Source organism: Cydia amplana, chromosome 17 (genome assembly GCF_948474715.1).
Source record: "Cydia amplana chromosome 17, ilCydAmpl1.1, whole genome shotgun sequence".
In the NCBI taxonomy this organism is placed as follows: Eukaryota; Metazoa; Arthropoda; class Insecta; order Lepidoptera; family Tortricidae; genus Cydia; species Cydia amplana.
This window is the reverse complement of record NC_086085.1, coordinates 1,825,517-1,851,892: the sequence shown is the minus strand read 5'-3', so window position 1 is coordinate 1,851,892 and position 26,376 is coordinate 1,825,517. Positions and strand designations below refer to the sequence as shown.

The 26,376-nt window shown below is 38.2% G+C and overlaps 1 protein-coding gene across 1 annotated transcript in view; it reads left to right on the top strand.

Annotated features, from left to right (window-relative positions):
• LOC134655752 (nephrin-like) overlaps positions 1-26,376 on the top strand; it is a 102,345-nt gene that overhangs the window by 45,280 nt on the left and 30,689 nt on the right. Inside the window, exons 2-3 of the mRNA XM_063511218.1 lie at positions 2,620-2,743; positions 25,826-26,034. Of these exons, the coding sequence (XP_063367288.1) occupies positions 2,620-2,743; positions 25,826-26,034 (333 nt within the window). The remainder of the gene's footprint in view (positions 1-2,619; positions 2,744-25,825; positions 26,035-26,376) is intronic.

Genomic DNA, 26,376 nt, shown 5'->3' with positions numbered 1-26,376 from the left:
TAATAATAATAACGTGTTTTATTGCTTTTATACAAATAAATAATAATAATAAAGTTTTTGGAAGGAACGTACTTACATGCATACGATGGTAGGTGGTGGTATTATGGACATCCAAACAATTAAGATATGATACGATTAGACACTAAAACCACACAGTAATCCAATCATACCTATACCTTAAATGAAACGTGAAGTAAAAGCAAAATGTCTCGTATTTCCGCTTACTAAACCATTTTCCTCTAATCATTCCTATGCTACAAATAATAGAGTCTAATTTGCAAAAGCCACGTATACAATGCATCGTGGAATAAATGGCGGCAATTCTAAATAATTGTACGAACCTTCATCACGCACGGACCGACATTACATACGCGAGACGCTTGTTGTATTAGCTTATAGGGGAAGCAAGTCATAAGCGTCAGCGGAATACGAATAAATATAATATAATAATTCAGCCTATAAACAGTCCCACTACTGGGCACAGAGCTCCATTCATGCGCGAGAGGACTTGGGCTAGTCCCCACGCGGGCCCAATGCGAGATCTAATACTTCTAGTAGTGATCCCTCCGTTTTGTTTGTAAAAATATAAGTTCCTTGAAAGTATTAACATGAAACTAAATAGGTAATAATTAAATTTCCATTTTCTTTAATTTAAAAGGATTCTTGAAACTTGCTTTTACCATTATCTTTAAATATTTTATCATCGACCCCGAAATACTTACAAATAACATAGATACAGTTTTTAAAAGAAGCCTCACTCGTATTCGGGAAAAGTATCATAATTTAATTTATTGATGTAGGAACTCGAATCCAAGGTCTGAATATGACCCATTTTTCTGACGTCAATAGAAATTGGAACAAATGCTGGTTCAGACTTCAGAATGAGAGACAGTAATATTTAGTTTCGTACTGCGTTTTCCCTCTCCTTTTTTAATACCACGTCGGTGGCAAAGAAGAATACGGCCCGCCTGATGATAAGTAGTCACCGTAGCCTATAGACGCTAGCAACTCCTCCTTACGGGTAATTGTGCTGCATTTTACAGTAGAAACTCGATTTAACCTCTAGCCGCCCAGACACCTATAAAAAGGTCTCCTGTTCCATTCTAATTTGAATTTTGTGTTGACAAAATAAAATTTCATTTTGCTTGGCAAGGTTTGACGTATGGGCGGCTAGAGGTTAAGCAATTCTTTTTTGACTTGGACCACAAACCAGCCATCGGCAATTTGCGTTAACACCACTAATGGCGAGCGAACTCTTATTCCACTTCATCTGTCTTCGGCTGCCAGATGTTCACGCGTCTCGATGTACGTACACGTATGTACACATTAGTACATTGTGTATTAAGGGCTGTAAACAAGAATTTACGAACGAGTGTGAATTGAAGTCCGAAGCCGAAGGCGAGGGCTTCATAAACACGAGTTTGGCTGTCCGATGGCTGTGTTATGCGTGGGGCGTGATTCTCATATTTGATATTGGGGACAAGGGATAGTAATGTTCAAACATATTTAAGTAGGTATTAAATAGACAAGCATTTTGACGCCGTAATTGTACAGTTACAAAATTACGGAGACCTTCGCTAAGGCTCGTCCAATTATAAGAATACAAAGTTACCCGTTAAATTGCTCCTCAGTGTACAAACTTGTTTAGTTAAAATGATAAATGTTCAAACTGAAAGCTACCTTAATTGAAATTTTAATAACAATTTTACTTCGTCAATATTTGATAGGTTAAATAAACCGATGATATTTGTTATCAGAGTTTGATTCATTCGTTTTGTGCTATCGCTTTTATGTAACTGTCACAGTTATTGATATATTAGTATAAAATATACGTATTGGAGATTGTCAAATTACCACATAACTCAAAAATAATATAAAAATCGTAAAGTGATTCTGATACATTTTTATACAAACAACACAAATGTATTTGATTTCATTATACATATTTATTTCATAAACATAAAGTACAGTATGAATTATGTTATGCCAATCTACATGAATTTATATTATGATCGTCATTATACCTATTACAATTTAAATGTCAAAAATGGCAAGAATACAAAATAATAAATAAGTAAGTACCTAAGTAAGTATTTATTTGCAAACAATAAGTAGGTACAATTGGTTGCTTATTCTGCCATTTGTACTATACAGGTTGCACTAGCATGTAAAAATCTTCAGAGAGGAAATCTTTTACACAATCTAAGTTAAGTGGTATCCAGACGAGACAATTTTTCGCCAATCTGATGAAATTCTCCGATCGAATCAGGCCGTGCAGACGTAAATACCAATTTGATTCCCCGATCAAATCAGGTGCGGACACAAAAATGCCAATTTTCATAGTAATTATCTATGGAATGCAAATTGGTGATTTAATTTGTGTACGTGTGGACGCTAGATGAGATTGGCCAATTATTTTCCTGATCAAATCGACTGATTTGATCAGTCCCGTCTGGATACCACATAAAGGGGTCAGTTGTTCGGAACTGTCAAAATTTTGTTCTAACTGACAGGCCGAGACCGTCCGGCGGACTGTTAATCAGTGGGCCCCTTAAACAACAACAAAATAATAATATGTAATAACAAGTATGAACCTAAAAACAATCCCGCTTGTTCCAGGTATCATCCAGGTCTGGTCTGCGCCAGGCGGGGTGACCAGACTACCCTGCAACCTCGCAGCGCCATCTAGAGACGTGGCCATGATGTTGTGGTTCAAAGATAGTGATCGGATGCCTATATACACGTAAGTGTTATTCGTTAAAGACATGTTCTTACATTGTCTTACCACAGAATAAATAATAGTACCTACTAGGTACAGAAGATTCACTCTCTAACAAAAATGACCGCTAGGTGGCGCAAGCGCGAGCAGGCGTCCGTTCCGTAGCGGTGCGCGGCAACATTGATATGGGCCGCATGTACTTGTAGCGACGCGACAAAATCGCGGATTGAGCCACGCCTGGTCTTCTTTTCTTGTGGCGTTCTACAGAAAAGGGTCGCTATGCTCCATATGCATAATGACCCTTCTCTGATGGACACGTTCCATATGCACAAGGACCATAAGGACCCTTTTCTGATAACAATACATACACTAAAGAAAAACAATATCACCTTTAACCCTTCACCAAAAGGGGCACCTTCCCCTCCCAATCTTAACTCACGTACAATACACTCACGATTCATCTCTGCCAACACTTGGCAGTTATTAATTAAACGGTTTAAGCGCAAAACTGTGACATCCGACCTCGCCCGATGACGTACCGTCGAAGGGCAAAACCCTGTAACTTGAATATTAAGGAAAAGTAACATCGTTTAGATGTCATTTTAATGTCAATGTACGTTCAAATTGGCCTGAAAATTAAATGTTTCATTTTTAGTACAAGCTCCACATGCAAATAATACTCATCGAGACAATTCTAAAAACCTCAAACACAGGTTGCGTCATCTATCATCAGATCAGCTCGACGGTACCATACTATTGCGGACGGTAGACGGTAATAATAGCAGTAAATAATGTTGCAATAATTGACTTGTAAATTTAATTTAATTATGTTTCTCAAATGTTTGAATATATTGCATTGTCACCCGAATTACATATGTATGCAAATTTTCATCTCCATCGGAAACCGGGAATTTAACTTGCAAGATTTGATCCGTACACACATAATTACATTCATTCATACATACCAAAGAGAATTTGAAATAGAGGCGGATTGTTAAAGTAAATTATGTAGCCACAGTAAATTTACTGCCATCTTTCGACAGAAGATTAAAACTGTTAGTACGCCATTTGACTTTGATCCTAATTCTGTCACTGATATGTGTCAATTTGTTAATATGTCAAAAATTTACGCCATCTACTCGAGACTAGGCCAAAGGTATGGTGCAATCTTTTCGAGCGATGGCGCCATACCTTTGGCCTACTGTGACTGACAGTAACTGTCTATACACTCTATTCTCTTTGATACATACATACTTAGGTACTTAAATTGCAAGTTAATAAAAAACTTGTAATAGGGTTATTCGCATTTACATCATTTTACAATTTAGCGGTACGATCCCGATGACACACGAGAGTTGATTGATTACGCTTATCGTGTGTTCGATGGGGACGAATCGGTTGCAGCGAACTATCAGCCGACGTCTGTGAGTAATTACAGTACAAAATACGTACGGTTCTAATTGAATGATTAATTAAGGGGTTTTAGGGAATAGAGAATAGCAATAGAGCCGAAGAGACGGAAAACCATGAGCCAGGCCCCGTAGACAACATCATCATCATGTCAGCCCTTTATCGCCCACTGCTGAGCATAGGCCTCTCTTCTAGTAGGTACGCCACTTGTCCCGGTCCTGAGCTAATCTCATCCAGAAGTGACCCGCAATCTTCCAGATGTCGTCCAACGAGCCAACGGACGCCAGGCGCTTCTGTCATCCGAAAGCGGCCACCATTCTGTTAACATTTTAGTCCACCGGCCATCACTCTGCCTAGCAACATGTCCTGCCAACTCCATTTTAGTTTGGTAATGACAACATGCCAAACATGCCAATCGCTAACGCTCCGTAGCGGACGAAACCCAAATTTCACTGTTACACTAATATGGAAGAGTGATTGAGAGACACAAAGCGATTCGATGGCGAAGCGATAGCGATTGTCACCTTGGCTAAGCCGCCAGGTCGGACGACATTAGCATGCATAGAACCACCGCGTACAGAACAACATGGAAATCCATGAAAGAGGCATATTATGTTCAGCAGTGACGCAAATATTCTGAGAAGCAGACGAATAGAGAATACTCTTCTCCAGGCAGTTGTGCCTGGGGACAAGTCCAAAGAGAAATGGTTAAGAATTGTATATATTACTGTTACCCAGCTAAAACACAACACAAGTATTGGGGATCCCTTTGTTTCACATAAAGTTTTAAGTCATAATGTATTGTTTGTCATATGACTTAAAAGTTTTTGGGAAACAATAGATAGTATAGATTCCTCTTATTTAGCGTAGGTACTGGTAGGATTAGGTCGATCTGTGCAAAATTGTTCTATAATATTTGTTTTTTACTAACACAAACTCAAGCAATAATTTGATCATGAAGCGAACGTGTTAACAAAATTCAAGGCATTTGCGAATGAACACTGAAGGGTTAGTGACAAGACTGCACAGTGCACAGAAGCCTTGCTCCTATGCACTGATTGTGCCATTGATGTCTGACGTATGCACAATAGTGTTACATCGGTATCGTGTTAAGCGGATTATAGAAACAATGCATTGAACTAAGCAGGGTAAGGCCAATATCTCGGCAATCACACCACAGTATAGGTAGTAGCTTACCACTACACCAGCTCGTAGAGGCACTTGTTAAAAGTTAAAGTAACATTTGGGTGCAGACTGCAAATCTAAATCAGAATGACACCTTTAAACTACTTTATTCATTTTATCAAGGAGATTGACAATGTATCGACCTTTTCCCGCTGCTGTAGTTGCAATCGGAATGTAACATTTAAGGATGACTCACGCTAGACCAGGCCGAGCCCGGGCCGTGGCGTCCGACATGTCGACTGATCGGTGATCACGTGGTCCTTTCCATAGAAAACGAAGCGCCGGAAGCTCCGGCCCCGGCCCGGTCTAGTGTGAGTCATCCTTTAAGTTACAAATCGAAATCTCTGGAAAGCAAAACAAAAATCAAATCAGATTAATAAAGTACTTACTAAGATTTTCAAGCGATTTGAACACAAATTAGTATAAGACCAGCAAAATCTGTATACTAAATTATAGGCGACTTAGTCCCAACTACAAGCAACAAGCAATTAAAATAAGCAAGACGAATGCCGGGAATTAAGCGGGAGATATGCAACAATAATTACGATACCGGATTCATTTCGGCAAAAGCGCTATCATCTGGATTGGTGCGGTGCGGCGCAAGTTTTTTGGACCGTGGCCAGGGGCCCTACTATTGGTTAAGTTACTTTACAACCCCTAAATGTTGTAAAGTGACTAGGTTGAGAAAAGTGAGTGGTTGTATTAGTTAGTTTTTAGTTACAACCCCTATGACACATAGGTCCCTTTCTTGGAACGCCACTATCATGGTTCCCAGGCTTTTAAAGCCTCCGAGGGATTGCAATCCGGATCCCAAATGTATGAAGTTATCCGGATCTGGATCCGGATCCGCGGATATTCCCATACATTTCGGATCAGTCGTGCAAACTTTACTTGTCACTTTTGATATAGTTTGTTAGGTTGTATTCTTTGAACATTATTTTTGATTGGGATTGGTGCGGTGCGATGCATGTTTTTTGGACCGTGGCCAGGGATCCTGCTATTTGTTAACCAAGTGGTTTAGGGAAATCCCCTTCCCTCACTTTGAATTGTGACTTGTCTCAACCCCCGTGCAAATATAGGAGCCATGAACAGTCTGTCTGGTCTTGGTGGCTGTCTGTCGTGAACTGATCTTATTTTGTCGTGTCGTTGTCATGTCTAATTTTGAATTGAAATGTCCGTAGTTCCAAATATGTATGTCAGTCAGCCAGTCAGTTGGTCTATGTCAAGTCGCCATGGAGGTTGGAAGCCACGACAGAGCCCTGATCTGGGGGCACTATTAATTCTTTGGAAATGTATAAAATTTTACTCACAACGCTTTTCTTTCATATATCATTGACAGATTTTCTTCGATGCTGATGATCGTCACGTCAACATCATGTCCTTTTCTTAACCAGGTTCCTCCATAAGCTCCTAAGAAAATCCATACTTCTAAAGTGTAGAGTCTCTCTTGTAATAATAAATTCAATCGAGAGTTCCTAGACAATAGTAGTGGTAACGAACTGCATCGGGAAAATGGCAATGTTTTATTAAGTTTAGACGTACTATCCGTGCCTTAGTAATTGACCAGCGAACCATGACTATAGGCAATCTAACAAAAGGCTTGAAAATATATAGTATTTTATTTGGCAATACTTATCAAATAAAATATTAGGGCGTCCGCTAGCTGGCGCGGTTGCACAGAGCGGGTGAGCGCATTTTATATTCAAGAGCGACGAAAATGGGTCGACTTGTCTGGGAAACTCTTTACAAACTGACCCGTTTTCTATTGATCTTGAGTGTAGTAGACATATTAAAAGAAGAAAACCTTATACTTAGCCAAATAAAATTCATAGTGCAGTAAAATAAATAAAATGACATCCTATATCGGGAATGTTGAACATAAGGATTATATAGATATTCAATAACAATGATAATGGTATATTTTTTTATGATAAATTATCTTAAATATGTCCCGTTTTCAATTACTATAAAGTATAGTATAAAGATCTGAAGCCACAAAACAGTACTAATTATTAATAAAATTCATAGTGCAGTCAAAAAACTACAATGACATCGGTCATAAATCGCGCACGTTAACATCGCGCGGTTGGCAACGCGCCAGGTGCCTCGACTACTGGCAGTGGAGGGTTAAAGTTAACCCGTTACTGCAGTGCTAAGGTAAATACTAAAGACATTAGTATTGCCCGTGAATGCCAAAAAGCTACATACATTTTATAGTTACCTACACCTGTAGGTACGTGCGTGTGCTAGGAACTAAAATATCATCAGAACAAATAACGGTGTCTGTCCTAGCATTTTCTAAGTACATATCAGGAAATTAGACGTCATACAACATTAATAATTAATATATTATAAATAGAGACATTATTTTTATATGTTTTGCGTGATAGTTTATAAGTGTTTTACATATTTTGCATACCATTTATGGTTAAACATGAAACCTACTACCTATCGCATAAACACCGATGTACCTGGTAATATTCATCGCAAATAAAATATTATAATTCTTATTCTTAATTATCTGTTCGTTTGATTCTTAAATACACCATTTCCATTGCTAAATCATGGTCATGTTACCAAAGTCCTAGAAAGTTCATACTCGTAGACATCCTAAGCTGTTTCTATTTCCTGTGTCGATTCAATTAGGGACAGTCCTGGGATCCTTGCAGTACTATTTGGATCATGTTCCGAGGATTGACACAGTGGCCAATGAAAAGCAGTATGGCAATAGTGTTAATGATAAAACGTAAACTGTATAACAAGGATTTTGAAGATGATGTTGTTGAGAACTGAGAATGACAGGCCAATTCGAATGTACACTGATATCAGAATGAGATCTAACGAATTTCATTCAGTTATGGTGCATTTCGCTAGTACTTGTCCGTACAATTGACGCGGACGAGACGCGCGATAACTTAATAACAATGATTCAAATATTATTCCGATGTCAGTGTAAGTACGTTCGAATTGACCTGTGTTAACATAATTTAATTCGGTTTTACTAAACTTTTCTCTTACAAGACTGTAATGTCGTTTGAGTCGTATATTGAGTCCTTTTTTTAGATAATGGGAGCAGAACTAAAAAGGACTGGATAATAATAAAATGATGACATCATCATCATCAACGAATTAAACAACGTCTAACTATAATATTCCTTCCTTCAATATTCAGGGTATTGCAAGTTGGCGTCACCAACGGACCGCGTTGGTCCGTTGCGATTGGTCCGATCGTCACAATTCCATCCTTTCGTTCGGCGATTGGTTCATAGTTTCGGTAATACTATTACTTATTCTGTGGTTTCGGATTCCACAGCGCCATCTATTTAAAAGTTATTTAGAAGCAGGTCCCAATTTTACCCATTTTGTTCGGCGCTTGGAGATAACTCCAGTTTCGTTCACAAGATGACGTTTAATTTTGGAGGAACGACTTTGTATTTAATAGTTGCAGGCAAATGAACCAACCTCTTAGGTATTTGACAATACTACTGATCTTAGGCGTGCACTGTGAGTAAGCGACTTGTATTATAAAAATCGCAATACCTTTCTGTACGTGCGAAGACTGTTAAGAGACCTAAGTATGATTACTATCGTCTAGTGAAAGCCTCAAAGGTATTTTCGAGGTTCAGAACATAGTAATTTCTAATCCGGTAAGGACTTTAACTTGTGTGTTTATCACGAATATTTGTTCATGGGTTATAGATTTTTTATATGTAAGTATTACATTTGTACCCACAACACAAGCCTTATTAGATTTCCAGTCGATTTGTGAATTTGTCCAATATTTTCTTAATTGTTCAGACTTCAAAGTATTTTTTCTTTCGCTTCCGTAAGGATAAACGATTGTAACAATACAAAGTAACATGAAATATTGTAACGTTTTATTAATTGTATTTTCCACTGAAAATCACTCTCATCCAATTAGTAAATCGAACACATGTAGGTACTGAAATAAGCGCCAATAATACATTTTTTACTCGAATTGTAAACGCCAGTGAGCAACAGAAAATAAAACATTCGATATTAACCGGCCAGCAAATAAAGGCCCGTCATTAATATAAAATGTAATCCAATCTATAGTCCAACTGATTTTGGTTAGGTTATAATGCTGACGCTTCAATTTACGTCATATTTGTGAGATAAAACTGAATGTTTTGTTTGAAATCGGTATCTGCATCAAAGTGAGAACATTCACGCTTTTTTTATATATTCAGTGGTTTGCGTGTAATATTTACATCAAATATTTTACTGATAGCAATGCTAAATGTTATTTTAACAGTGTACCTATATAGGTCAGGGGATATAATAATGCTATTGGTTATTATAAAATAAATATGAAAGAAAGGCTTACTTATTCGTAAAAAAAGTTGACATGGTTTCTGCATAGCGTCGGTGCGAATAAAAAAATCGCCATGTATTTTTTAGCTACTTTACAGGAGACAAAAAAAAACTGTTTATTTTCCTGTCTGTAATATATTTGTTGCACCTGTATTTTTTTTCTGGTAGATCAATGGTTTTTACATGATACTTATGCAGAAAATAAACAGTTGTTTTCGTAAATTTTTACAATAATTATAAATTATTTTAACCAGAATTTTGCTACATAGCGACTTAAATTTGGTTCACTTAAAATCGTCATGTGTGAAGTTTACACATAGCGATTTGTTGCCAAGGTAACGTAGCACGAGAAATGATACACATCGGATTTTAGGGTCAATAAATTGCCATGTGCAACATTATCGCCATCACCCTTTGACGGAAAACAAGGCATTTAATTTCGTTATGTGCAAAAAAAATCACATAGCTATTTTTTTGTACAAATTTTGTTAGTTATTTTCAAAACTAATATAGATATAAAAAAAATATTGAATAGGTCGACGGGAAATTGAAAAAGGAATTAAAATATGCCAAAATCAAAAAATCGTAAAAAAACACATAGCGATTTTTTTATTCGCACCGACGAATTAGGTAAGTACCTAATGATTTCGTTCAAAAATATTTTGTTAACAACAACAAAAACTAATCTATTTATTTGGTACTTCCTGTTACTTTATTTTTTTACACGACTGCCCAAAAAAAGGAGTGTATTGTTTTCAGCGTTCATGTTTGTGGGTATGTAAGTTTCTTTGTTCCACCCTAGCAGCTAAATGCCTGAACCGATTTAGATGTATGATGTATCATTAGAATCCTTACGTCATCCCGAGTGACATAGGCTATATGACGTCATTATAAAAACAATATGGCGGACTAAATACGCCATATTGCGAAACATTTATAAAAAAATATCTTGCAAACCCATCGAGTAGGGCATCAAAATGAAGCGCTTTGAAAGACGATCAATAATATATATACAATATGAGGGTTTAAGTCTAATTTCGAGAAAGTAAGAATTCATAAAATATGTTAAGAAAAGCTAATCTTATAAAACCAAATATTATCCTATTGTTGGGATATTCAAAGGAAGTGGCTTGACCGCTGATCATAAAAAAAATTATACATAGGTAGGTATTATATTAATCATATTTTACTTGTTTTGAAACCAAGCCAATATGTTCTAAATTGCGCTAAAGGAATAGAAAAGTGTAAAAGTTCTTTGTAGAGAGTCTGAGATTGTAGAGTCCGTCTTCAGATATAACTCTGCACCCACTTTGACGGAACAAGGTGTAAAAGTGTCAGACCGAAGGCCGAGCTCTACGTAGGGATGACGGCCCGGAGCGTACGGCAGATGGGCTCTTCCTGCAACTTCCCCGAGTATTCAAATTGCAAAGGTCGAAAGCCGAGCTCCGCGTAGGGTTGAAGGCCCGGAGCATAAGACAGGCTCGGTGCGCGCTTCCAAATTTCCCAAGAATATTAATTACGAAGGCCGAGCTCCGCGTAGGGGGCAAAAACTGGGAGCTTGAGATAGATGGGCTCTTCCTGCAACTTAAAGTATTTTAATTACGAAGGCCGAAGGCCGAACTCCGCATATGGCCGACGGTCCGAAGCGTAAGGCAGGTGCGTGCTTCCTGTATCTTCCCCAAGTATCTTAATTGCGAAGGCCGAAGGCCGAGCTTCGCGTAGGGCCGAAGGCCCGGAGCGTAAGAAAGGTGCACGGTTTTTGCAGCTTCCCCAATAACTCAATTGCGAAGGCCGAAGGCCGAGCTTCGCGTAGGGCCGAAGGCCCAGAGCGTAAGCAAGGTGCACACTCTCTGTAGCTTCCCCAAGATTCCCAATCGCGAAGGCCGAAGGCCCAGCTTCGCGTAGGGCCGAAGGCCCGGAGCGTAAGAAAGGTGCATGGTTTTTGCAGCTTCCCCAAGTTCCTCAATTGCGAAGGCCGAAGGCCGAGCTTCACGTAGGGTCAAAGGCCCGGAGCGTAAGAAAGGTGCACGCTCTCTGTAGCTTCTTAATTGCGAAGGCCGAAGGCCGAGTTTCGCGTAGGGCCGAAGACCCGGAGCGTAAGAAAGGTACATGCTTTATGTATCTTCCCCAAGTTTCTCAATCGCGAAGGCCGAAGGCCGAGCTTCTCGTAGGGCCGATGGCCCGGAGCGTAAGAAAGGTGCATGCTTTCTGCAGCTTCCCCAAGTATCTTAATTGCGAAGGGCGAAGGCCGAGCTTCGCGTAGGGCCGAAGGCCCGAAGCGTAAGAAAGGTGCACGCTCTTTGTAGCTTCCCCAAGTGTCCCAATCGAGAAGGCCGAGCTTCGCGTAGGGCCGAGGGCCCGGAGCGTAAGAAAGGTGCATGGTTTTTGCAGCTTCCCCAAGTTCCTTAATTGCGAAGGCTGAAGGCCGAGCTTCGCGTAGGGTCAAAGGCCCGGAGAGTAAGAAAGGTGCACGGTTTTTGCAGCTTTCCCAAGTATCTTAATTGCGAAGGCCGAAGGCCGAGCTTCGCGTAGGGCCGAAGACCCGGAGCGTAAGAAAAGTGCACGCTTTATGTAACTTCCCCAAGTTTCTCAATCGCGAAGGCCGAAGGCCGTGCTTCGCGTAGGGCCGAAGGCCCGGAGCGTAAGAAAGGTGCATGCTTTCTGCAGCTTTCCCAAGTATCTTAATTGCGACGGCCGAAGGCCGAGCTTCGCGTAGGGCCGAAGACCCGGAGCGTAAGAAAGGTGCACCCTTTATGTAACTTCCCCAAGTTTCTCAATCGCGAAGGCCGAGCTTCGCGTAGCGCCGAAAGCCCGGATCGTAAGAAAGGTGCATGCTTTCTGCAGCTTCCCCAAGTATCTTAATTGCGAAGGCCGAAGGCCGAGCTTCGCGTAGGGCCGAAGGCCCGGAGCGTAAGAAAGGTGCACGCATTCTGCAGCTTCCCCAAGTATCTTAATTGCGAAGGCCGAAAGCCAACTAATAGGAAATAATTATGTAGTTACAGAGATATTAAGCCATAGCACTTTTAAATACGTCTGGTTTTTGAGTCCGACCTATTTAGGTATTTAAGCACGTTTTATGCTAACATATCAAAGATCAACATGATGAAAGCTCTTTCAAGCAACTAAATTTCCTTAAATCATAAAAAATGTGGTTGGTTTGTATGGTCACTAAAATGTATAAAATAAAATAAATTAATTAAAAATTAAAAAACACGACTGCAGTTTAAAATCGAACTGAAAAGCTAAAAATAATTTTTAGTTATGTTAGGTACTCAACTTAATGAATGTAAAATACAATATAAGTGTTCAGTCCTGGTCATAAACAGCAAACGGAAAAGTTTAGGCTCATTTAGGATCGTGACTGTACCTGTATATTTTATTTCGATTGCAGTCGGGGACCTGTGAATGGGAAAATTTCAATATATCAAGGTCCCCGACTGCAATAGAAATAAAATATGCAGGTACAGTCACGATCCTAAATGAGCCTAAACTTTTCCGTTTGCTGTTTATGACCCGGACTGAACACTTATATTGTATTTTACATTCATTAAGTTGAGTACCTAACATAACTAAAAATTATTTTTAGCTTTTCAGTTCGATTTTAAACTGCAGTCGTGTTTTTTAATTTTTAATATCCTAATTTATTCACATTTTCTGTTGATTGTCCTCTCTCGTCAAATGATGGTCCCTACGACAGTTACTCAAGGTCTCTTTTGTTTGGGCTTAATTAAAAAAAAACATTAAACAGTAATTAAATATGTTTTTATTACTTAAATGTAACATTTCTAAATATATTATAGTGATAAACTTCCAAAAAATGTTTTTTTGGAAACATTTTAGGTGACAGTTACTCCACATAAAAATGAACTGTCATGGGGACTGTAGTGCTGTACGATGTAATGGCTAGACACCAAATTTGGTGTGGACCGCATGTACTTGTAGGTACTTGTAGCGACGCGACAAAATCGCGGAGTAAGCCACGCCACAGAATAAATAATAGTACCTACTAAGTACAGAAGACTCACTCTCTAACAAAAACGCGTGTTACGATCAGCACAGATATGGCCGCTAGGTGGCGACAGCGCCACGCGCGGCTTATGGCTTTCCCCAAAATTGGGGCCGAACGGATGTACTTTTAGCTACCTGTAGCAAAGCGACGAAATCGCGGAGTGAGACACGCCTGGCCACGCCTAGCTTTGGCCGATGAGCATTTTATTTAAGTTTTTAATGAAGAACACTTTCATGCTAATATTCCTACACAGCGTGTTAAACACTTTACAAGCTTGATAGTCAATGTAGCTCCCTTAGGATTAGGTGATTGCCGCTAAGTCAGGCGCTGGCGTGGTGCCAAGAGGCTTCACTTGCCAGAAGAATTTGATGCCTTCGTTAGGGCGATAGATTTAGTAGGTTTAGTGGTCATTAACTTACTCGATAGGCGAAGAGAGGGTCGTGTTATTAAAATGAAATTGTAGATAGCTGTTTGATTTAATATGATTTTTATTTGGTGATTAAGTTAAAAGTACTTGACGATATTTTATGGACAGTAGGATGTCCACGCATTTGTAGAAATCATAGGACATAATATTATTAATTATTAGTATTTATTGACAAGATCAGATGTTTACACAATTTAAAATTTTCGCTTTAAAATTATAACTTATTAATGTAGATTAAGTAGACATACAGTCGACGTCAAAGATATGTTTATATTTTTGTAGCCTACTCATTTGTGATTAAGGCAAAAAATGTAAACACATATTTTTGACGTCGTCGACTGTACAAAACGCTTTAAAACAATACTTAAGTAAGGTAGTGTATAACAAGCATAAAGCAAAAAAAAAAAATCAGATCAACTCAGCATGTTTCAGTATGCCATATCGTGCAAATACTTATTCTAACTCATTGTGAAGTTTCAAGTAATAAGACTAATAAGCTGCCTGGCAAGTTTACGGCAGACTACTATTTTGAACAACACCATTTTCCTCTGATACCGAAGTGTAACTATTTCCAATATAATTTAGGTATATTGTTAGTGCAGTAGCAGTTACGAAGTTAGGACATGCACTCTCATAACTGAGTGAGTAGATACAGTAATGAACAAGAATAACTATAGAATAGAAAGCTGAAAAATTGCCCCACTTGTATTGTGACGCGAGCGAGCGACTCAACTTTACTGCACGCAACTTGACAACGTTAAATATTGTAATGCCACGCAAGATATTTGACGTATAACATGTTATTTTAGGCAATCAAACGACGAATTTGACGACCGGTCTGGCCTAGTGGGCAGTGACTCTGCCTGTGAAGCCGATAGTCCTGGGTTCGAATACCGGTAAGGGCATTTATTTATGTGTGACGAGTACAGATACCTATTTGTTCCTGAGTCTTGGGTGTTTTCTATTGTATTCATGTATTTGTATATTATATATATCGTTGTCTGAGTATCCACAACACAAGCTTTCTTGAGCTTATTGTGGGACTTAGTCAATCTGTGTAAGAATGTCCTATAATATTTATTTATTTAGGTAATTAATCAAAACTTTTCGTAAACAAATAGGTACCACTTTTTTATAGGGGGAGATTGTGAAAGTTTTCATTACTTATATAAAAACAGTTGAACCAATGGGTAATTTTACAATATACACCAAAAGATGGAAATATAATTTATGATGTCAGAATTAGGACTTTAGAACTGCATTTTACTATTCTAATGAAGTGGATGCATGCTTAACAAGCTTTCATTGAAGTCGACATGACCTAATTCTATTATGTTGTAAACTGGTCTTAAGTAACCTGCTACTTGACAATGTATTCAAAGAACCGGAGCGCAATAATTTAACTGAAACTAAACGTATTGTCTTCGAAATATTTTCCTTTGACTTTGATACAAAAACGCAAACGTTTATACATCATATGCGCAGTAAAAATATTTGTCAACGTATTTTTTGGCCACCCTATAGACGCCCAAAGTCATCTTGTAGAAATTCCCAAATATCCGAATCGTAATAAGTTTTTGTCAAAAATTTCATTTTTGGTACAAGCTTTTATCGCTGACTGTACTTTTCTTACGACAGACAACTAATACTCATCGAGACAATTCTAAAAACCCCTAACAAAATTAGGTTGCGTTGTTTCATCACAGAGTTCCTATGGCCACCTCCTGTCTCTATAATATTGCATTGTCACCTGACTTACATGTGTATGCAAAATTTCAGCTCAATCGGAAACCGGGAAGTGGATCAAATTTAACTTTCAAGAATCCATTACATAGTTACATACAGGTCGACCTAATAATAAAAAAAAGCTTGTTAAAAAGCTTGTTAAAAAGCAAAAATGATATTAAACCGAAATTAACAAGTATATGGGTCGTTCTCGCATTTCGTGCAAATCGGTGTTTTCGGAAATTTACCAAAAATGTGGTGGCGTTTTCAAATATCTGTTAATGCAAGGTTGTAACATAGGGCCTAAAGTATATGTCTCTCCAATGAACAATTCTAAAAAGATATGTATTTTCTTTATATGTATAATTAACACCCAATTTTTTCATTCATCTCTACATGTAACGCGTGAAGATATAACTTTGACCTACATTTTAACCTTAAGATACTACAAATAGAAAATTCGTTGTTTGTTCAATAAATGACTTATTTAGTTATGTTTTAAATCGTATAATATTAGAAGCTAGAAATAAATAATAAAAACTATACAGCCTTATAAGTGTATGGTTCAAGTAATTTCTTCATTACCGACGCGAGAAATAGATTAGCTATATTTTGCTATATAGCGAGGGTATATAGCGCCTACCGCCGATGCAACACATTGTTCGTCAGTCAGTTGGCCGCGTGATCTCGTAGCGGACGCCCGTGTGCCGCTGTTAGCGAAAATATATACGATCTCTCGGGTCGGGAAGGAGTGTGGTTCTCGTTAGTCTTCATCGCCATCGCGTGATTTATACAGTAAGTAGCAAGTGTACATTATTATAATTATACGTAATGAAGTGTTTTAGTGTCCCCTTTCAGATGGTTTATTCTGCAAAATTAAGGTCTGATGCCAACTGATGTAGGCGACAAAAACTTCCAAAACTTCATTCATATCGGTTTCATTCACTTCTTTTCCTTCTAATTTTACTGGGAAAGGTAATGAATGACTTAAGAAGGTAATGATAATATATTCGAGGCAGTGCATTTAATGGAAAGAGGCTTAGTTATTATAAATATTACGTTGTTATAAACATTTAAAACTGTATATGATAATAGGGGAGCCCAACCGGGGAGCCTTTGTAGTCTAAGATGGTCGACCTTCACCGATATGTCTGACGGATGAAACTTACATATTATGAAAGAAAATATATTCCTGAACATAAATAAATAGGGTTGCTTAAAGAAATATGGTCAAAACTATGTTTAATTATTTTTTGAAAAAAAAAATTTTTTTCTTCAAATTTCACCGATCTGTCTGACAAACGAAATAAGTTCCAATGGAAAGTATACAACTTGTACAATATAAATCAACTAGGTTGCCTATCTTTTTCCGGTCACTATTATGTGGTTATAGGGTTGCTTGCGAAAATCCGGTCACAAATAAGGTTTGCCAGGCTTTTAAATAAAATAAGAAGGGAAGACTTTTAGCGATAACTCATAAACGGCTTAACTTATCAAGTTCGCTTTAATTTTGTTTGAATGAGTTTATTAAGCACTATTTTTATGATTTTTTTCCATATTTTTTGGATCGATTTTTCAAAAGTTAGAAGGAATAACCGTTTTTTATTCTTTCTAAATTATTATTTCCGAATTGATTGACTTTATCAAAAAATGTTGTTTGCAAACTCCTATTTATTTTTAAAGACCTATCCGACGACACCCCACACTATAGGGTTAAAACGATAAAAAAAAATTACATAGGTACAAAACGCGAATGATTTAAATATATTTTGTCTATGCTAATTTTTGAAAATTTGAAAACTATGTTTTATGTGATATGGTGCGCAGATGATCAAACCGACTTAACAAACACTTGGGGTTAACAATCTCGACTTATAATGATGATAAGTAAATGGTGAATGTACCATCTAGCTTGAACATTATAAGTTGAGATTGTCAACTCCAAGTGTATGTCAAGTCGGTTTGATCATCTCCGCAGTGCTTAAGACACATGTTTTTAATATTGTTGATTTTAATTGGTGTTAATTTTCTTGAAATACAGTTTTTTATATAAATAATAAATAAATAAATAAATAAATATTGGGGGACATCTTACACAGATCAACCTAGCCCCAAACTAAGCAAAGCTTGTACTATGGGTGCTAGGCGACGATATACATACGTATATAGATAAATACATATTTATATACATAGAATATGTTCGATTTCATAAGTTTGTTTCATTACCGTCCACTGATAAAATTACCATCTCGGCCGAATTCATTACCAGCGCGTAGTTCATTACCAGTAGCCTTATTAAATGAAAAGTAATAACGTTACAAAGGTGCCTTTAGCAGAAAAATGTTAATAAATGAATCCACAAATTGACGAAACTCAAAAGTTTACCATTTAAAACAAAAATTACAAATCGAGAGAATCTCACCGATTTGCACGAAATGAGAGAATGACCCATTAAAATTGTGGCTTGTATAGGCGTGCCTTGTTGTTGCTTAGCTTGTTGAATTAATATTTAAATATATCCAATTCTCATTTTTTAACGATCTTTAAAACATACTTTAATACTCCGTATTTAACGCTATATCAAATTAATCTCCAAAATATGCCAGACTTATTGAATATTTTTCTAAAGAATTCTTAAAAAATGTTGTATCCTAAAATTTCCATCGCAATTTTATGCCTCATGCAAGTCATATTTCGCTATTTATGCAAAATAAAGATAAAGTATTCGGGAATTTATGGTCACCCCAGCATTTGCAGGACTGTCCCGCAATTTATCTACTTCTTTATGGAAACTGTAAGGAGTGCATTGAGAAATCTTGTTCTTTAATTAAGAACCGTATTTTGGAGATATTAAGGTTTGTTTTTGTTTATTTTCGCTCTTTTTATGAAGTTAGTGTAGCGAAGGCATTCGGATAAATTAATTCAAAGTGCAAAGGTTATGTACCGTGTAATTTTATTGGAGTGAATTGTCGAAAGAGTTGCATATAACATTGTTGGAAATATCTTAGTTGTAAATACTTACTAGTAGTTGGAAATACTTTGTCTGATAAAGAAAATTCTGTAATAAAAATGAGCTATTTACAAAACTTTGGTCTTATAATAACCTCTATAAATGACTCACGCTAAACCGGTCCGGGTCCGGGCCGAGGCGTCCGACACTTAATTATTTAACCTCCGACGCTAAAAAAGGGATCGTATACGTTTGACGCCAAAGACATTTCTTCAACCAAAAACGTCACTTTTGACACGTGACAGATCCGATCCATATCTAATCCAGATCTAATTCATAAGTTTAAAATCAGTATACGCCTGTTAGTCTGTCCGTGTCAATAGCTGTGTGTGTGTGTGTGGTGTGTATGATTCCAATATGATTCAAATATCAGTTTGATATCAGTTGCTCGTTCGAGTTGGCCTGTTAGTCAATTTGTGTAAGAATGTCCCATTATAATATTTATTTATTTTATACGGGTTCGGACAATGTGGAAACGCTCTTAGGGTCTGTTCGGAAAGAGAAGAGTCGTGTAATGTATTGGGCCCCATACATTCCACGACTCTTCTCTTTCCGCACAGACTCTATGCGTTATGTTAAGAGGGAAGAATAGCTAATGAATGACAATTGGTATTTTTGAAGTGAAAACTTCTTTAGCGGCGCTGTGCACTTTTTGTGATGGGGAAAAAATGTTAAACTCGTAACAGGTGTCACGTGACCATAAGACGTAAGACGGTCACGTGACCGGATCGAAAAACTGTTACTTCAGTGTCATTGAGTTTTTCTTTATTGATTTAAATGCCATCTAGTGAGTTTCGATCTAACTGGTATTAATATAACTCGAGTACTAACAGTGATGTGCTTAGGGGTTTCAAGTAATGCGACGAAATAATGCTAGATGGCGTTAACCTCAATTATACATAGTGCTGCAGACATTTTGCAGCACCTAGTGATTGAGTTTTCACTTCTGCCGGCACTCCCTGAGTGCAACCCGTTGTTTTTTTTTATGAAATTTCCATTTCGGGAGAATAGTTTTCACTAACTAAACCTTAACAAATCACTTTGATTTTCATGTTGGTCGCTTCAGAATAATATATTTTATGTTTAGGACATTTTAATTTTTTTAAATGCAAATAGTAAAAAAATAACCTTTATAAACCTATTGTTTTATTGTATAAATAACGTAGGTACTAAAAAACAAGGAGTCGCATCACGATTATTTTGAACACCTCGCCCGCTTAGCAACTATTGCTGCTGACTGTACCTAGGTAGTATTCTTCCCTTTTAACAGCCAACATGTATACATTATATTTACCAACGAAGATTGAGCAGTGTTTGTTAATCCGCTAAGTGGATGTTGTTTAATATCCTGAGTCGGGATCGGGAGATGAAAACACCATGCACCGTATTGTGCATATTATGGAAGTGCATATTTTGCATTTTTCGCTGTTTGTCTAAGAGGAAATAGCAAATACGTTTCAACAACAGCTCTCTACCTCAACACTTATAAGTGCGAAAGTAGTAGTAGTAGTAAAGTATCATTCAATAGAACTTGCTAACTATGTAAACAAAAGTTACTAGTAAATTGACATTCAGTGTCAATTTTAGTATGGCGGTTTGTTTACATAGTTAGCAAGTTCTATTGAATGACACTTTAGTAATCACTTTATTGTACACAACACAGGTACCACAAACACAGGTACAGGTACAACAAAGTACCTCTGTCTGTCCGTCTGTCTATTACCTCTTCACACTTAAACCGCTGAACCGATTTAGAGAAAACTTAGCAGGTACCTAGAGATAGTTTAAGGACCGGTATATAGAGGATATACAATAGTATTTATCAATCATCATCGTGTGGTAAGTATATATACTTGGTCAACCAGATCTTGACAGTAGAAAAAGGCGGCAAATTTGAAAAATGTAGGCGCGAAGGGATATCGTCCCATAGAAAATTTGAATTTCGCGCCTTTTTTTACTGACAAGATTTGGTTGACCAGCTATAATCCTATTTTTTCCGAATTCATTAAATGAATTTAAACAAAGACTAGATAAAACCCAGACTATTGCACTGCTTCAAGTGAAATTACCATACAAACGCTTTCTTCAACGATATTCAAAATAATAACGTCATCAACCTCGTATCTGATTCTTTTAAACACCTAAAACTGAACTTTATGCTAAGAACGTTAAGCTTGTGTTTACAACTATTTATATATACAGAGAAATTACCTTAAGAAAGTAATCTGAAATGTTGAATGTACTTAAGCTTAGAGACATCCAAATACTTGGTGTTGCCAAAAAATCTGCGTAAACAATTTCATCCAGTCTAGACATTTTGTGCATTAACTTAGAATAACTGAATATTCTAGTTTTAACTTGAAACTTACAGGCCTATTCGAACCCACACTGACATCAAAATGATATTTGAAACATGTGTACAAACTTGTGCGGGCCAGTCTAAGCGAAATGAACGCGTGAATGACAGACAACTAACTGATATGATTCCATTATAATATCGGTTTGATATCAGTGCACGTTCAAAGTGGCCAGAGGGGCTACCGTGCAAACCGAAAATCGCAAATCGCGGGGATCTTTCTCTTTTACTCCAATGAAGGCGTAATTGGAGTGACAGAGAAAAATGCCCGCAATTCGCGAACTTCGATTTTCGCGGTTATAGCATTGTAAGATTTAACTTTGCCAAGGAAAACGATTGATCAATTAGACTTATGCTTTTCACCCTGAACGCAGGCCTGAAGACTTGGCTAAGAGGTCAACTCGAATGCACTGACGTCAGAATGATATTTGAATCATGTTATTTAGTTTTCCTGTGTCTTTCCCGCGCCAATACACGTACGGACATGTACGACCAAAATGCACGGTAGCATGAATGACACCGCGCTCCGTACCGTATCGTAGGTAGTCTGTCTCTATCGCTCTTCCGCACTAGTGCGACAGAGACAGTTGCGTTTCGTTCGCTACGGAGCGTTAACGATTGCACGCGGCCAGTTAGATGTCATTCTGATATCATTATACGTTCGAATTGCCCTGTAATTTGAAATACATTTATGCATATCTAAATCCTTCTTTAAAATATTGGCGCATTGCCAGCGTATTCTCGATGTTTTCAGCCAATTAAATATGCAGTTTAACATTTTATGCGTTTGTATTTTAATGTTTTGAATGTATAATGTGTTTATTCGTGATGTTTTGTGGTTGTAAAATGTTGTAATTAAAATACATTCAATGCTTTCTGATAATAAGTGGAAACAGCTTTGATTTGTTTAACATTAAGCTAAACTTAATTAAGTATATAATTATTTGATAACGAAAAATTAGGGTCGGTTGCAAGCACCAAACTGTTTGTCATCGTTAAAGAGATCGCTAAATTTTGTTGTATGGAAAGTTGGAAACGCGCCGGGTGACGTTGATCACGATCAGTTTGTCAAGCGAGGATGGTGCAACCGGCACTTAGTCATTAAAATTATTATATTTTGTTCATAATAGGCACGCGTGAAATTAGGCTAGTTTAACAGGAACAGGAACTTAGTATCGAAAAAACTATACAGTCACGTTTAAACTCACACTACTTTTTGCGGTGATAACTTTTTTCACACAAAGATTTGGGACTATCTGCCATAGTAGAAGTATTAGAACTTAGAATAAGCTATCCAGTGACATATAGCTTGTCCTTATTGGTCATTAGGCCAATTTGCCCACCCTCCTTTGTATGCCAGTTATTAGGCACAATGTGGAGACCATATGTAGGAACTTACATATTACTTAGTTATAGTTTTAAGACCTCTTTGTAAACCGACTATTGACAAATAAATGATCAATCAATCAATCAATCAATCATGTGCAAAATTCGACTGAGCATTTTTCGTTCGGCGTTTGTACAGTCATCCGCTGCAGAGAAAAGGTACCTCCACTGCATAAAAATGCTATAGTACCTTTTCCCTGCAGCGGACTATACGATTGTCATCTTAGCTAGGCCCCCCGATATTCATCACCGAAATCGTAGTCATAATTGGCGTTACAGCAAGGCAGGCGTTCGTTAAAACGCAGCGCGATTCGTATGCGGCGCGGCCGACAGCTACGTGCCAAAAGCGGCTCGGTTATGCTGTTATCCCAGTCGATATTATATGCATCAGTAAGGCATTATCCGCTTTATATTTTCCAATAACCTATGATATATTAAGGTCAATGTGGCTAATTCCGTCATTAGCGTTAAATAGCGTTATTCTCGAACAACGAACAAAATTGATAAATTCATCGATTGCTTTTAGTTCCAGCAATCAGAAGCAGATGGGTTTTTTTCCTACGATTGAAAATCAAAGAAATATAGTCTGGTAGACGGAATATCCCCTATGACGGAATTAGCCACATTGACCAATTACAACATTATTCTTCTCATAATATTTTGTACATAAGTTCTAAGAAAATGAATTGTATTCTACGAGCCAAGGTTCGAACCACCCACCCAAATACCAACACCCAAGTCTCACGCGTTACCGCGGGTCCCACAACGCTAATAGTTGATAAATATGATTATCGGAATATTAAGCTATCAATATTAAATGCCAAGCTTTAAAATTAAAATATTAACTGCATAAAATTTAAACAATTTTAAAACTAACTACTTATTTATGGTTTCGAACGTGACGTTACGTTCGTTGATCACAGGCAGACTGGCGAGGAATTTTATCAACATCTTCTTGCCGCGCGGGTTGCGCGATTTAAGGCCAAGCCACACCGGATGCGTGTGCGTGACGTGCACGTACACGTACGCGTCCCGCTGCGTTGTAGAATACGAAAACACATAAGAGAGGACACACCGCTTGCGTGACGTGTGCGTGACGTGCGCGTACGCGTGACTTGCACGCAACGCAGCTCCGACGAGACAAACCGGCTGCGTACTGCGTGCACGCGTCCACGCAGCGGAGCGGCAACGTCGCTTCGTTGCGTGCAGTGATGACGTTGTGTTTAAAGCCCTTGCTACACGGTCGCCGACAAGCCCCTCAGACCGCGTGGCCTTGGTCTGGACGGACCGTGTAGACAGTCGTTTCCAACAAAATTTGACCAAAACTGACCAAGGTCAGACCAAGGACAGACGGTTAGAAGGCTTGTCGGCGACCGTGTAGCAAGGACTTAACTGCGATCCCTATGAGAGGGCGAACCGAGCAGGTTCGGACACGCACAGCTCGGTGCTGCATAGGTGCTGTGCGTGTACACGCGCAGCTCGCTTGTATTTATTTACAACTCGGTCGGTGCGCGTGCTGGTTTTTAATATGGATTCAGTGATAAAAGAAAAACTAATTATAATGATGTAGGTACTGTCGCAGGAGTATTTTATTTTACTGCACGCATGACTGAGCTGCAGCGTGCACCTGCGTGGCGTGTGCAGCACACTGCGTGGCGTGCGCTGCGTGACGTGCGCGTCACCCGGTGTGACAGGGGTGCTGCGCACGTCACGCAGCGCACGCCACGCAGTGTGCTGCACACGCAGCCGGTGTGGCTCGGCCTTAAGTCCCGTGTTAGTTTTAAAGTTATGGGTGAAATTCGTGTTAGTTTAAATTAAATGAAAATAGAATTAAGATAAGATAAAGATAAAATATAGTTTATTCAAGTAGGCACAATTACAATGCGCTTATGAACGTCAAATAAAGTTACACCGGCTCCAACCCTACACCTCTGCCCCAAATTGAAACCCATGCTTGTCATACTGTTCAAAAACATTTCCTGTGCAGATCTATATAACCACATAGCGACTCCGTAAGTCACACATTTTAAAACAAGCCGTACATCCTAAAGGAAGGAAGCAATACAGTGAAAGAATCCTTCCGTCTTGGATGGCCTCCAGCGGGCCAGTGAATCAAAAGAAAAATATTTGTTTAGACCAGTGCGGGGCAGAGTCGATATCGATAATCGAGCAGTACCCTAAAAGTATTCGGATTCAGACTACACAAGCAATCGAGACCACACCTGCAGCAGTATTAATTGCAGAGGATCATTACCTGCTAAATAATCCCACAAATGTCAAAATCCGGGCAGCAACATCGATTTTGACATTCACGGAAGATGAGCATTTCAACCACTTTTATTAATACCAGTTCCCTTATTATCTTAATGCGCGTACATATTATTAAATAATAGTTATTCGGGTCTTCTCTTATTTTTTATTTCCTAATTATAAAACATCAAGACAGTGGACAAACACATTTTCACATAATATGACGATTTGACACACAAGCACGAATAATAAAAGTGTGGGGATATAAACACCTAGGACCTCCAAATTTGCATTAGATTACTTTATCACTCTTGTGGATAAAATGCAACTTTCTCATCAGTGTTTGAATTATAAAGAGAGCCTTTACAAAAATAAGTTTCTTATTTGAAAAATTATTAAAAAATTATAAAAAATTAACTATCGATATCCATAGATGCATTCCCCTCCCCACCAGCCTTAGGAAGCTGTTTTGCCGAACCGAATCAATAAGCCGAGCTATTTGCTTGAAAGCAAAGATATTAGGAACAGATGAGATACGGGGACCTGTTTTTGTATGCTCTTTGATCTGTATTCAGTTATTAAGGAGGTCTTAAGGCGGGGTGATGGTTAATTATGCTTATGCTTGACTTAATGCACGTTTAACACGGCTAAACTTTTTAAATATAACATTCAAGTGACGGTACTTTTGAAAATGATGATTGAATTATAGTAGCAAAAATCTACGTGGTATTGTCGTTGGCAGATTTTTCGAATAAATTAAACAATTTATTAATTACACAGCTAAAATATGGAAGGAACTGTCGCCTGTTTTTTTAGGACCGATACGACCTTCAAGAAAACAGCGTAATCTCATCTTAAAGGCTGGCAATGCACTTCTAACACCTATAATATCGCTCATGGTTGAGTGTTTCATTTATTTTCAGTTGTATACCGTTACCCTGTATACTCTAGCATAATTTTGGTTAAGCAAACTCGAAAAGTTTTTCAATAACTTTGGTTTTAACTTGTTCCAGAGTGGACTTCAGGAACGGCCCACCAGTCCACTGGGCGGTCGCTGGCGAGTTCGGAGCACGGACCCACTTCGTTCTCAACGAGTCTGACACGTCATCAGCTCATCTGGCAGTGGAAAAGGTGGCTCACAGGGATGAAGGCGTCTATAGATGTCGGATAGACTATGTGGACTCGCCGACTAGGAATTATAGGGTCAATTTGACTGTTATTGGTAAGTTTTCTTTTGTATTTTATGATTTTTTTGAGGGACTTGATTTGTGAGGAACAAAGGACTCTGAGGCGTCCATTGGCCACGGTAATGGTCTGCCGTCAGACGGGCCGTATACTGTTTTGCCAGCAGCATAGTACAAAAAAGTGTTTATCTGAATGTGTGAATAGCTAATCTAGCAACGAGTCTGACACGTCATCAGCTCATCTGGCTGTGGAAAAGGTGGCTCACAGGGATGAAGGCGTCTATAGATGTCGGATAGACTATGTGGACTCTCCGACTAGGAATTATAGGGTCAACTTGACTGTTATCGGTAAGTTTAATCGCATTAATAATTTTTGAATT